The 13,863-nt window shown below is 36.4% G+C and overlaps 1 protein-coding gene across 4 annotated transcripts in view; it reads right to left on the reverse strand.

Moving 5' to 3' along the window:
• Positions 1-13,863, reverse strand: part of FNDC3B (fibronectin type III domain containing 3B) — a 295,396-nt gene that overhangs the window by 145,624 nt on the left and 135,909 nt on the right. For all 4 annotated transcript variants that reach the window (XM_032484331.1, XM_032484312.1, XM_032484336.1 and 1 more), the window contains one exon: positions 1,771-1,847. In XM_032484331.1, coding sequence (XP_032340222.1) covers positions 1,771-1,847 — 77 coding nt within the window. The remainder of the gene's footprint in view (positions 1-1,770; positions 1,848-13,863) is intronic.

Below are 13,863 nucleotides of genomic sequence, written 5' to 3' on the forward strand. Positions count from 1 at the left end.
TGTTGACGTGAGCATGATTGCTGGAAGGGCCCCCCTGCACCCTCTTCTCCCTTCAGTGATTCTTATTTACAAAGACTTATGTAAAACAAGTCATTTATTTGCAACGGGGGGGGGGGGGGGGGGGACAAGCCAACACTCTGGCTACTCAGGAGAAAAAAAGAAAGAAGGAAAGAAGGAAAAGAATGATGTCAAATTGGCTCACATAAAAGTAGGGATGGAAAAAGTGAAATTATAGTGGCTGCCCTATGGCTTAGACAGAGAAGAAATGGATACGTTTTTACATCAGGGAAGGATAAATCTTCTTTGATTCCTGCCTGCACTTCAGCAATTTTCCTATGTAGCTGCCAATTTTTTCACCCTAGCAAAATCATTAAAAACTGAAAATTACAGATTTTTAAGTTACTTTAAAAGCAGACAGACGGACAGAAAGAAAAAAAAATTTGCAAGACTATAATCCAAAAAAATGTTAACACAAAGATTATCACCTTCTGTGGGTAGTAAAGTTATAAATATTTTCTTTTTTATATTCTTCTCTGTCTTTTTGGATTTTTTTCCCAGTGAGTATAAGATGCGTCTGCCTTTATAATCAGAAAAAAAGAACAGCAGCAGCATCACTTATATGTGGAATCTAAGAAAATGATACCAATGAACTTATTTACAAAACAGAAACAGACTTACAGACATAGAAAACAAGCCTGTGGTTATCAAAGGGGAAGGGGTGGGGATAAACTAGGAGCTTAGGATTAACAGATACACATTACTATATATAAGATAGATACACAACAAGGTCCTACTGTAAAGCACAGGGAACTATATACAATATCTTGTAATAACCTATAATGGAAAAGAATCGATATATATATATAACTATATAAATATATATATAACTATATAAATATATTATATATATATATATATAAAAATAAATAAAAACTGAATCACTTTGCAGTACACCTCAACCTAACACAACATTATAAATCAACTATACTTCAATTTAAAAAGGAGGGAGGGGGCAAAAAGAGAAAAACAGGTGGTTAGTTAGGTATTTGGGGAGGAAATTGTAGAGGGAGGAGTTCCTTTCGTCCTAGGAGCCTAGGACAAAATCTCAAGTATATACAGATGTCCATGTTCCAGGCACCTTGAAGATTTTAAACCTTATCCAGGTATAGGAATGTAACTTTATCCTTTAACATTTTTTTTATTCTTCCAAAATACCTCTGAAATTACTATTACTTTTTAAATTGCTATTGCTATTTCTACTTAAGAAATAATCCGATTCCAGAGAAATTAAAGTACAAACAGCCAAGTTCTCACATCATGTTGAGTAACTCACCAAGCCCAGTCTTGCCACGTTACAGTGAAATGGGGCTCCCGTAACAGAGGGCAGACCCTACTTAAATTAACTAAGTCTCCTTTGATATTTTTACTAATTAAGTCCACAAATTTTTGTTTTTCCTAGGAAATTGTGGTACAGGTGGAAGGAAGTCTCTGAGGCAGCAGACTCTATGAAGGAATCACAATCAAATGGTCAAATGTGAAACTCACCTCAGCCGAGGGCAGCCTAGCCACCCTGCTACATTTCCCCCACTCTAGCTTTCCAGCACGCCAAGAGGCAAGATTCAGGAAGGGCCCTATGGTGCCACAAAAATGATAACAACTCTAGCATTATCCTAACTAAATTAATCCTGGAATAAGTTTCTGAAGCCTCAATATGTATTCTCTTGAAATAATGATAATGCCCATAGTAGAGAAGTCCACCAAATGGTTTACCTGTGAAATATAACCTGGAGGCACATGGATGGGAGGAATGGATCCATTGGGTGACATCATGGGAACTTCAGCAGGTCCTAAAAAAGGAGAGAAAGGTATTAACAACTGAATAAACATACCTTACTCAAAATAATTTCTTGGTATTATTTAATATTATCAAAACTGAAGGGAATTAATCACTTTGACTGTTTTCTCTTCAATACTTGGTACGCTGTGCCTTAGATCTGAAATCATGGATGAAAAGGAATTCTCTGGCTGCATAAGTCAAAGGGGTGGGGGAGGGGGAACAGCTATGAGCATCTTTATAAATAATGATTTCCAAATCTCCACTTTCATAAACTAAGGCTGATCAGTTAAGAGTTGTCTAGCAAGGTGGGGCAAAAAGTTTCCTTTTTTGCCTTTAAAAGGATGTGTTATTAATACATTCTTAAGCGAATAAATTTATCTCCTCTGGTTTAAAAAGCTCCCACATACTTTGTATTTATAATTTTCATTCCAATTATTATTTTCAGTAAGTTACTGTAACATGCCATTAATTTCAAACAGAAGAAATCTTTAAAATACTCCAAATCAAAAAGAGAAAAAAAAAAAGAAGAAAAAGGAGAGATGAAACACATAGTGGTGATGGTGGTACACTGTGAACGCAATTAATGCCACTGAACTGTAGATATAAAAATGGTTAAAGTGACATATCTTATGTTATCTATATTTTAATATAATTTTTAAAATTAAGAATATAATATTGTGCTGAACACTGGAATTTGACACATTGTAAAATGATTATAAATCAATAAAAAATGTTAAAAAAAAATATAATATACCAAAGAGTACCTGCTGAATTGTATACTTTAAATGGATGAATTCTGTGATATAGTGAATTATATATCAGTAAAGCTGTTTAAAATAAATAAATAAAATACTCCAAACCAACTGAATTTGGTATGCCTCTTATGTTAAAAGGCAGGGGGGAAAATAGATCATATTTTAAAACTAGGCACTACTAGGGATACTCATACCAAATTTACTTGGATTACTTCAAAGTAAAGCATCCAATTAATGAAGAGCTTAGTTTCAAAATATTAAATTCAACAAATGTTAATCAAATGTCTAAGGCAAACCATGACAGTCAAGGTAACATTCAGTTACCTAAGACTTGGCTTGAGTTAATATTACAAGGAAACATTGTCATCAAAATCAACTTCTGACACCCTTCCAAAGATCCTATGACTAAATGGTTTCCCTGGAAGAGTAAGAACCTCATAGTCACTGGTTTTCAGTTTGGTAAGTGGCTCCCCTATTTAGTAACCCATATCCCAAACGTCAATCCAAAGCTGAGTTCTAGTCTGAGATGCGACTTCCTGGCTCCAAGTGCCTTGTGTTGTTTATTTGCTTTCTCCTAATGCGTGTTGTGCTGCCGGCAACGAAAATTGCTCCACTGTAACAAAAACCAAGAAAAATACACTTTTCTTGGCAAAAGAAGATAGATCCTGCCACCCACTGCTGCATTCACATATAAGCACAATGCACCTTTCACCTCACAGTACAATCCAATGTTATAGCTACTTCTCAGGAAAAGTGTGGAGGGACAGGGATGCTGGGGTGCCATCAAAAGTTCTACTAGTACAGGGGAAAAAGCCATAGAAGCAGCACAGAAAAGATTCAAATATTCATGTAACATTCCATAGGACTAGAGGTCACTGCAACTTCATGGACAACATACCAAAGCACTACACTATCTGATAATCTCTTAACACGTACACAGCACCACACTGGTCTCTCACATGCTGACACACTGGTAATCATTTAAAGCAAAGAATGACAATGGCGTAAGAATGGATAATTTCACGACCCCATTGTATTTTTAAGTATGATTCAAACTAATACATCCACCAATCACCGGAGGCACTTTCCAAATTCATCTTCCAAATACATTTTTCTTGTCAGCTTCAGCATTTTTGCCCTAGCCATCAAGACATTTAGGTAATTATTATTTTTATTTCAATTGACTCACTTAAAAAAAAAATCAATGGCACTAACATATACATACTACTATATATTGAATAGATAAACAAGGTCCTACTATATATAGCACAGGGAACTATATATCTTGTAATGTCCTATAATGGAAAAGAAACTGAAAAAGAATATATATATACATATGTGTGTTGTGTATATATATATATCTGAATCATTTTGCAGTACATAAAACTAACACAGCACTGTAAATCAACTGTACTTCAGTTTAAAAAAAAAAAAAACAAAAAACCATAGACAACTCTTTTACCCTGAGCCTGAGCATTATCTCTGAAACCCAAGGGACAACGCACTCAGCTCTATAAGCATGCTCTCTGCCTGGCTTCATTTCCCAGTTCACTATTCACAGTGGTTGTATGACCTTGGACAATTCACTTAGACTTTCTGAGCCTCACTTCTCAACAGCTGTAAGTGAGAACAACAGTACCTACGTCATAGGCTTGGGTTTAAAGATTAAATTCAATTAATACGTGCAAAAGCGCTTAGAGCAGCGTGTGGCACAATGCTCACTCATCAAAATGTTAGCAATCATTCCAATTTTTTCTTTCTTTTTATTTACAGCTTTTTGTTTTTTCCTTGCTCTTTTAATAGTACATATCCCTGTAACACATAAAAACAAGTATATACTTTGTACAATATTGACTTAAAAGGCAAAACTTCGTCAGATAAATATCAAACATTTCACAGTACAGAATGTGAACAGAAATGCTACCACCTCAATAAAGTATTACTTTTTAATCACCAAAATGTACACCAGGCAAACTGTCTCTTAACCCCTGGCATGACCCCTAAAACTGTTAAAGTCATTTCTATAAAATGCTTCAAAGAATGTAGGACAAGTAAGTGATTTACGGCCAGAAAATGTTTTCTTCCTGGCCTTGATTTCAAAAGTAGCGAAATGACTTTAACATGCTCGTTCCCCCTTCCTCTTGTCACTGTCATCAAAACCCTTTCAAAGGACATTGTGAAATATACAGTAATGGTTTCCGAAACTCAGCTCTGTCTTGGAACCCTAAGGTTTCTCTTCTTTCTGAAATAGGCCATTGCCCCCATAAGGCATTCAGGAATTTAAAAAGCTAGGAAAATAAAACCCGTTTCACAATGGTGGTATGAGAAAAGCTATCGTCTCTATATACTTATCTCCTAATCAGTGAGTTTACTGCCTCTGCTCAACTGTGTTTGAGAACCTCCTGATATTATTATAATCCTTCCCTAATTAAAACACAAACTTCTCTTCCTGAACTTTTAGGACTACTAGGTCCCTTTTGATTTTTTAGTTGATAACCTCATGACACACAAGATTTAAAGGATATGAGAATATGGTGAAAAATGGTTTTCTTCCTATTCAAACCACGAACACTGGATATGTGAAGTAAAAAGCCACACAATCTCCCCAAACTAATTTCCTTTCTGACTGTATTGGGAAATCATTGATCTATTAAACTTTTAGCAGGGGGAGGATTTCTTTTAATCTCTTAAAGTGTCTGGAACTCCCTTTAATTAAATACTCTTGCCACTTACAGGTAGGTCTACACAAATGTACATACACACAGATTAAATAAAGTGGAAACAAAAACACACTTTCAAACTTTTTTTTTTTTTTTTTTTTGAGAAACTATTAAGAAGCTCAGAGGCCACATGTACTCTTCCACAGACAGATGAAAGATGTCACATGTACAATTTCTAGAACTGGAACTAGAATGTTTGCTAAAAGCCAAGTAATTCCATGAAAAAAACGCCTTGGGAAATTTGATCAATTTCAAGTTTTAGGCTGTGACTTCAACAGTCAAGAATTCCTTTTTTTTTTTTTTTCATTGAACAAGATGTGAGCACAAACAAGAACTATGATCACGTTTATAGTCATTAAAAAACTTAACTGCAATATGCAAGTACATGGTTTAACATCTTAAAAGTCTACTAGCATTTATTAATAAACTGCCTTCCCATTTACTTATAGCATATTGTGAAAGGTTGGAGGGTAGCTTAATTATAACCAACAGTAATTCATGCAATGATCCTACAACTTTATTCCCACATCAAAGAGAATGAAGGAAAGCCCAGCAATGTTGTATTTTTAGGGCCACACATAGCTCACGGAGAGCTTCTGAGCCCCTGCCAAGACCGTGAGGCCATTTGGTTTCACTCTGTGCTTCTTTCCTGCTACCAGGGATGCACCAGAGCCCACACATGTAAACACCCCTTGCTCTGATGCTATATTCAGAATATTCACCCATTCTGGGAGAAGAATTAACTAGACTGACTTGAAAAGAATGTACAAATGAGGCTGACACATCTGAAAATAGTGGAAAATAGGCATCCAGGGTATAAATTATCATTTAAACCAGTCTCAGAAATAGATCAGCTATAAATAATTATACTACAATTTTGACATTTCGAAATGGTATTTTTATAAGCTGAATACTCACCAATAGGTAAACAAGTAGTGAATAAACAGAATGTTATTATTGTACTAGTCTATAAACTGGTACTTGTGTTTCCAAATGGCTATTTTCAACAATTGTGCCTTTGTAGCAATAGAACATATTCTTACCTTATTAACTTAAATATTACATTATTCAAAAAGGATATAAGACGACTGAGATCACAACATAGCAAGATAAAAGAAAACTGAGAAAAATATAGAAAAGGCAAAATATTGATACGATAAAATCCAATAAACCCTATTTAAAAAAAAAAAAAAATCCTTGAGTCTTTCTAAATAGCCAAAAGAATTTCTTGCTGGCTAAAGCAGTCATAAGGATAAGGCCACAGCTAGTAGGTAACCAGTTAATTATGGTGAAAGCAATTATCAGAACAAATAATGGAAATAAAAAACTTGTGCTGTTTGGCATGGGTCTAAGACCTAAATGTGAGGTCTTCTGCTGAACCCTGTGAATGTCTAATAATGAATCTCCAATTATTCATGGGAACTCGAGACATAGACAAGCTAAAAGATTACGTAGGCAATTTGCGGGAACACTGACTTTTTAAAAAAATTATTCAACACTGACAAATCCCACAAGAAAACTAAAAGAAATACAAAGATAATAAAATAAAGCACAGGTCCTAGCCTAAGCTTAAACTCTAGAGCCGTGACTCTTAAACTTTGGTGCGCATCAAATTTACCCAGAGAGTTTCTCAAAATCCAGACTAAGTTCCATTTCCCACAGTTTTAGAATCAGAAGATCTGAGGTGGGTTCCAAGAGTTAGCATTTCTAACCATTTCTCAGGTGATAACTCTGATTTAATGGATTAAAAGTCAATAAGCATCCACATCCGACACTATACTCAAAGGCTAAAATACTGAAAGCTTCCCCCTCCCAACATCAGGAACAAGGCAAGGACGCCCACTTGCACCACCACTATTCAACACTGTACCAGAAGTTCTAGCTAGAAAATCTGAGCAAAAAAAGAAAAGCCATTCAAATTGAAAAGGAAGAAGGAAACTATATTTGCAGATGACATAATCCTATATACAAAAATCCCAAAGATTCCACACACAAAAAACTACTAGAGATAAAAAATGAATTCAGTGAATTTAAAGGGAAAAGAGCAATGCACAAGTCAACTGTGTATCTATACACCAGAAAAGAACAATCTGAAAAGGAAATTAAGAATACAATTCTATTTACAACAGCATCCAAAAGAGTCAAATACCTAGGTATAAATTTAATCAAGGGGTGAAAGATCTATGCATTTAAATTACAAAACACTGCTGAAAGAAATTAAAGAAGACCTTAATAAATGGAACCAAAGAACATCTAAATAAAGACATAAATGGAAGACTTAATATTGCTAAGATGGCAATACTACTCAAAGCGATCTACAGAATCAATGTAACCTCTAACAAAATTCCAACGGCCTTTTTGGCAGAAATGGAAAAGTCCATCCTCAAATTCATGTGGAATTACAAGAGGCCCCAAACAGACACAAAGAATCAACTTGGACCCCTACCTGACATCATATATAAAAATTAACTCATCATAGAGGGTGGGAGTACAGGTCAGAGCATGTGCTTGGTGTGCACGAGGTCCTGGGTTCAATCCCCAGTACCTCTGTTAAAGAGGAAAAAAAATGTTTTTAATTTTAATTAACTCATCATAGACCTAAATACAAGAGCTAAAATTATAAGACTCTTAGACGAAAACATGGGTTTCATGATGTTGCATTTGGCAATGGATTCTTAGATGACACCAAAAGCACAAGCAACAAAAGAAAAAAAAAAAAGATAAAGTGGACTTCATAAAAGCTAACTTTTTGCACAAAGGGTATTACTAATGAAGTGAAAAGACAACATATAAAATGGGGGAAAATATTTACAAATAATTATACATTTGGTAAGGAATTAGTATTCCAAATATATGAAGAATTCTCACAACGCAACAACAACAAAAAAAACCAATTTAAAAGTGTAAAGGGCTTAAACAGACGTTTCACCAAAGAACAAAGAAGATACACAAATAGCCAACAAACATATGGGAAGATGCTTACAATATCCTTAGTCATTAGGAAAAAGGAAATCAAAACCACAGTGAGGTGCCACTTCACATCCACTACAATGGCTGTTGTCAGAAAAACAGAAAATAAGTGTTGGTGAGGATGTGGAAAAAAATCGGAACTTTTGTGCTGATAGGAATGTAAAATTGTACAGCTACTGTGGGAAACAACCTGGCTCTTCCTCAAAAAGTAAAACAGAAAAGTACCATATGATCCATCAATATCACTCCCAGGTATATACACAGAAGGATTAAAACAAATATATGTACACACATGTTCACAGAAGCAGTAGTCACGATAGCCAAAAGGTGAAACTGCCAAAATACCCATAAGGAGATGAATGGGTGAACACAAGTAGTATACTACCAACAAAGGAATATCACTCAGTCATAAAAAGGAGTGAAGTACTGATATATGCTACAAGGGGGATGAACCTTGAAAAGATTATGTTAAGTATGCTACAAGGGGGATGAACCTTGAAAACATTATGACCAGACACAAAAGGTCACATATTGTGTAATTCTATGTATATAAAATATCTAGAATAAATAAACCAACAGAGACAAAACTCAGATTTGTGGTTTCCAAGGGCTGAGGGGTGGTAGGGATTTGGGAAGTAACTGCTTATTGGGTGCAGGGTTTCCTTTCGGGGTGATGAAAATATTTTAGAACTAGATAGAAATAGTGATTGCAGAATACTGTAAATATACTAAATGCCAAAGAATTAGAATAGTTAATTCTCTGGAATTAATAGTTAGTTATATGCAGTTCACCAGAATTAAAAAAAAAATTTTTTAATGATGAGCACATAACCAAAGAACTAAGCTAGTAAAACTGGGGTTATAAATAAACTACCCAAAAGCAACTGACCATAAATCTCCTAGAGCACATCTTCATTCCTCATGCATTCATTTTTGGGAGGATGCTATGTCTAGACATTGTGCTATGCAAAAACCAGTAGGATGCATTCTCTATACTCAAAGTACTGGTAGTCTTAATTATGGGGATACAGATATATAAACAAATAAACACAAGGAGTATCTCAGGCACTGCTTAAATTTAGTAGAATTTTAAAAGATTATCATCCTATGGTCACGTTAGTAAATATACAAATGAGTTGTTAGAAGTCCCTTAGGATTTAGTAGAGGTCTCACTGTTTGCAAGTAAAGAAACTGAGGCTCAGAAGCAAACTGACCAGCAGGCAGGTGATGAAACAACAGGGTCCAGAAGTCAGTTCTTCTAGTATTTAGTTCAACGTGGTTTCTAATTTTACCTTCCTATAGGAATAAGATTTGCCATGTCTTACAATGGTGCCGCAATGTCATTTTTTTCTCAAGGTATGATTTTCATATAGAGCCAGGTACAGACAGCATGTTTCTCTGGGTCAAATATATTTATCAGTCTCTCCAATCTGCAAGCATCCCGCCAGAGAGGAAACAGACTGGGAAGAGCAGAGTCTGAGCAGTGCAAAAAATAAAAGCCTTACAGCTAGTCAGGCTGAGGTCTGGGTGCGAGCTCTACCACTCTTCAGCACTATTTTAAGTAATTGGGAAAATTACTTAAAATCTCTGACAGATCTGCACTTTTCTGACCTACATAAAGGGATGATGACAAGAGCTATTTGCTGTTCTGAGGGTTGTTTTATAAGGGTTGGTCTATAAGTGTTGTTCTGAGGACTGGAAGTTGTAATAATGCATATAAAGTGTCTAGTACAGTATCCTGTCAAATAATGTTGTTTTAAAAGCAACTTTAACATTGTGCCATGAAGGAAAATACTATATGAGCAAAGAGATTAATAGAAAGTAACCATTTACCACAGAGAGGAATGAAGAGTTACATGGTTTCTCAAATGAGCAAGTTAGTTATTCTGTTCTTCACATTTTTTCCTCTAAAAATGCGTTTCTATTTGTATCTTCAAAAATAATATTTTAAAAATGTAAAACATTTAAGATGTATGAATTATGATTATTTAAAAGCAAGGAACAAGTAAGAAAAACGGAAGACTGTTTTCCCACAGGTGTGTACTTTCCCATCCCTAATCCTAGCCCTCTACCTGTCCTAAAACTACCTGTTATCTTCCCCTAATTTCTAGGAAACCCTGGAAAATTGGGTGTGCCTAACTTTGTAAGTGTCTGAAACAACTAAATCAAAGGCCCAGCCCTTGTTTTCTGAAAGTCAACACTCTCTCTCTCTCTGACACTGGCTATTTCCTAGTCTGGCTCAGCTATTGTCCTTAAAAGCAGCAAGCTGACCATAACAACAAATTGCCCAATGACTGAAATATTCCTGCTGAAGTCTTCCTGAAGTAAACCAGCACCAAGGACCAAAACTGAGCTGCTGACAGAACTCATAAACAATGGGTCACCACGATCCTATCACTTAGCCACTTCAAAACACAAGAAGGTGCTACATTAGTTAAACCTGTTTTGTCAATGTGAAATACAAGTCTTTTCTTTCCAAATACTCCTCTTTGAACTTGTTTTGCTACTTAGCTGTTATAAGGGCATCAGGTGCAGAGAGACAGGTCTCAAATAAGACTAAACTTCATGAATTCCAATTTTCCTTAATTTCAATAAAACTTAAGTATCTACCCAATCTACTTTATCAAGCTGTTTTAAGGCTTAAGTGTTAATAAATCTACATATTTACTGAGTGATTATAGAGTGCTTTCCTTATATTAGTTAATATTTTACTGCATCTAATTCAATTAACACTTACTGTACAAGATGCTGTTAAGGGATCGAAAGCCACACAGAATATTTTATAACAGATACATTACTAACAAACTACTACATGAATAAGCAGTAATTGTTTTATTAGAGGCCAAGAGCTCTGGACAATAAAAATTATCCATGGGGTGGGTAGAAGGAACGTATTTAAAACTCCCAGTAACTGGCAACGAACGGTAAAGGAAGCTGGTGAATCCACTCACAACAGGCATGATGGCTAACATAGCTTTTAAAAGAACTTGATTTAAATTCAAGGCTACAGAAATACAAGCTCTAAGACTATCAAAGATATTAGGTGTTATGAGAGAGGCCGGCAATACAGCCTTCAACTGCTGATTTTACAACTCCTGGTTGTTGCTTTGTTCAGTTCTACAAACCTTTGCTGAACTCAATCTAGTTGCCAGGCCCTGTGCAGGATGCCAAGGACACAATGACACTGAAGAGAACAAGCATTTCTGTTCTTAATTATGGAGAGAATGGCATGCGGAATGAGTAATGCACAGGTGCACAGAAGTGCGGGGGAGGGGGACAACCCAGCTTTGCATCCTGCTTTTGGCCTGAGGTTTCTGTGATAGACACATTGTATCTCGGTACGGAGTCAGGCATCTAGCCCAGACATCTCAAGCAGTATGAGCATTTGGTAAAAGTCTAGCCTAGCAATAGAAATGATTAAAGAATTAAGTAGAAGGCCTATGAAAAATAGTTCAAAAAGTTCATCTTTGGGGAAAAAATAAAACACAAAACAGTGAGTTCATACATCCAGCCTGATGCTGAAGCCGGATCTCCCAAGGTCCCAGGGCCCTACTCCTCACATTAAACATTATCACCCTATCCAAATTTGGAATGTAACTTACCCAGGCCACAAAGGAAAAACATTCACTATCACCCTGTCAGGTAGACTTCTCTAAATGAACACTAAGATTCAGTCTGTCTTTTGTTTTTAGTTTTAATGTCAAGTTTTAATGGCAAATAATCCATAGATTATGTATTTCTACTTAAACCAGACCTTATACACTCCCAAACTCTGAGGAATGACATAAATAAAACCCAGTAATACTGAGAAAAGGCTTCTGATACTCTACAAAGTCTCTGCGAATAGCAGCAGCAAAATTAAAATAAAGGCATCAGAAAGGGCATGCACTTCAAAGGCCGTTAAAGCAAGCCTTTCCTTGGTTCTGCGTGTTTTCTCCATGCCCATTGAGAGAGCCCCTCACACTTCCTCACACAGGGTAATGAGCCCATTTCACCCACCTACTGGTATTCCGGTTAATTACAAATTCAGAAGGAAGCTACACAAAAACCTGAGTCCGAATAGGTGAGCACAATTTCAGTGGAACCCTCCAGGTAGTCTTGCTGAGGGTAAAAATTTATCAGAGCAGAGTATCTTGAACTTCATTTTAAATGTCCTAAAACAGAAACTGACGTTTTTAAGAAATAAGTCTATTAATTTTGTACAGAAAAAAAATCGGAGAGCATTATTCACTAAAAGGAAATGGCAGAAACAGCAACTAAGCAACGTGCCAGCAGGAATGGGGCAGAACTTACTCACTGTGGCCCTGAGTATTTTAAAGGGGTCGCCTTCATTCTCTCACCAGCTTTCTCTGCTCTCAGAAAGGGCTATGAAAGGGAACAAGGATAAATAAAACCTTGTCCACTCTTCCTTCCCAGACCCCAGCTCCCACCCCATTTGGCTGGCCACAAAGCCTGCTTCTCCCGGGAAGGACAGAACAGCAAGCAAAAGATAGGACAGCGAATGGATATTTTCCTAACAACTCTGTGAAGAACTCAGGGGCAAATGTGCACTTCCTGTTTTATTTGTGCTCCGCTCTGCATTTCCAAGGTCACCCTCTAGAGGGGCAAGTTTGAAAATAGTACTGAAATTATTAACCCAACAGTATGTGATTACATTCCTCCCAAGATCTGTTTTGCATTATTCACCTGTTACAAATGAAAGAACATTAAAAACACCACCCACCTGAAAGCTGAATTACGAATAATAATAATGTATAGCTCTACCAACATTTCCTTACGCAATATACTGAGGGAGTTCAATTATCCATTGCTCTGATGAGGTCTACAAAGCAAAGCACAGAGGATCCCTTTTAGCTGCCCTCAAGGCTGCCTCTTCTGCCCCCACCCCAGAGTGTTTGCCGTAACAGAAAACCTTTGACAACGTTCTAAAGGCATTTTATTGACAACATCCCAACATGGTTTACTATCCTAGTTCTTTTAATCCATGCACCTCAAAAATGCAAAGGCAAGAGAGAAATATCTGGGATCAGTGGAACAGAACTGCTTAAAGAGAGCCAACAGTTACTGTGGAAATGGACGGGACAAGTAAGCCAAATGTTCCAAGAACACAAGTCACAGTTTACCTACCTGATGCCAATTTGTTCTCCAATCTATGAGTTATTCACTCAGAATCACACAAAGTCAGGTTAGAAGCTGTCTCTCAACTGGAACTGTCTCTCAAGACCAGCAATCTTCTGAAATTAACTTAATTTTACAAAAGTGATTTGATTGCTAATAAAAATTCTCTTAATTATCCAGTGGCTGGGACCTAATAACTGGCTTTGAGATGACTAGCTCAATTTATAGTTCTAGTCCCTGCCTTACCTAAACCACGCAGAGGAGGCCAAGAAAATAAACGAGAGTTCCTACAGACCAGCAATGTGTATACAGCTTGCCGCTTTTACTGTTTTGTTTGTATGCAAAAAGCAAAGGGCAGGCTGAGACTGACAGTAAACAACAACCACAAATAGGTTAGACTCTCCCTCTTGAAACCTGATCAAAGGCGGTCAGTAAACACCTCCAAGTAAGAGCAGGAAGTTTA

The sequence above is a fragment of the Camelus ferus genome, chromosome 1 (genome assembly GCF_009834535.1).
Source record: "Camelus ferus isolate YT-003-E chromosome 1, BCGSAC_Cfer_1.0, whole genome shotgun sequence".
Lineage (NCBI taxonomy): Eukaryota > Metazoa > Chordata > Mammalia > Artiodactyla > Camelidae > Camelus > Camelus ferus.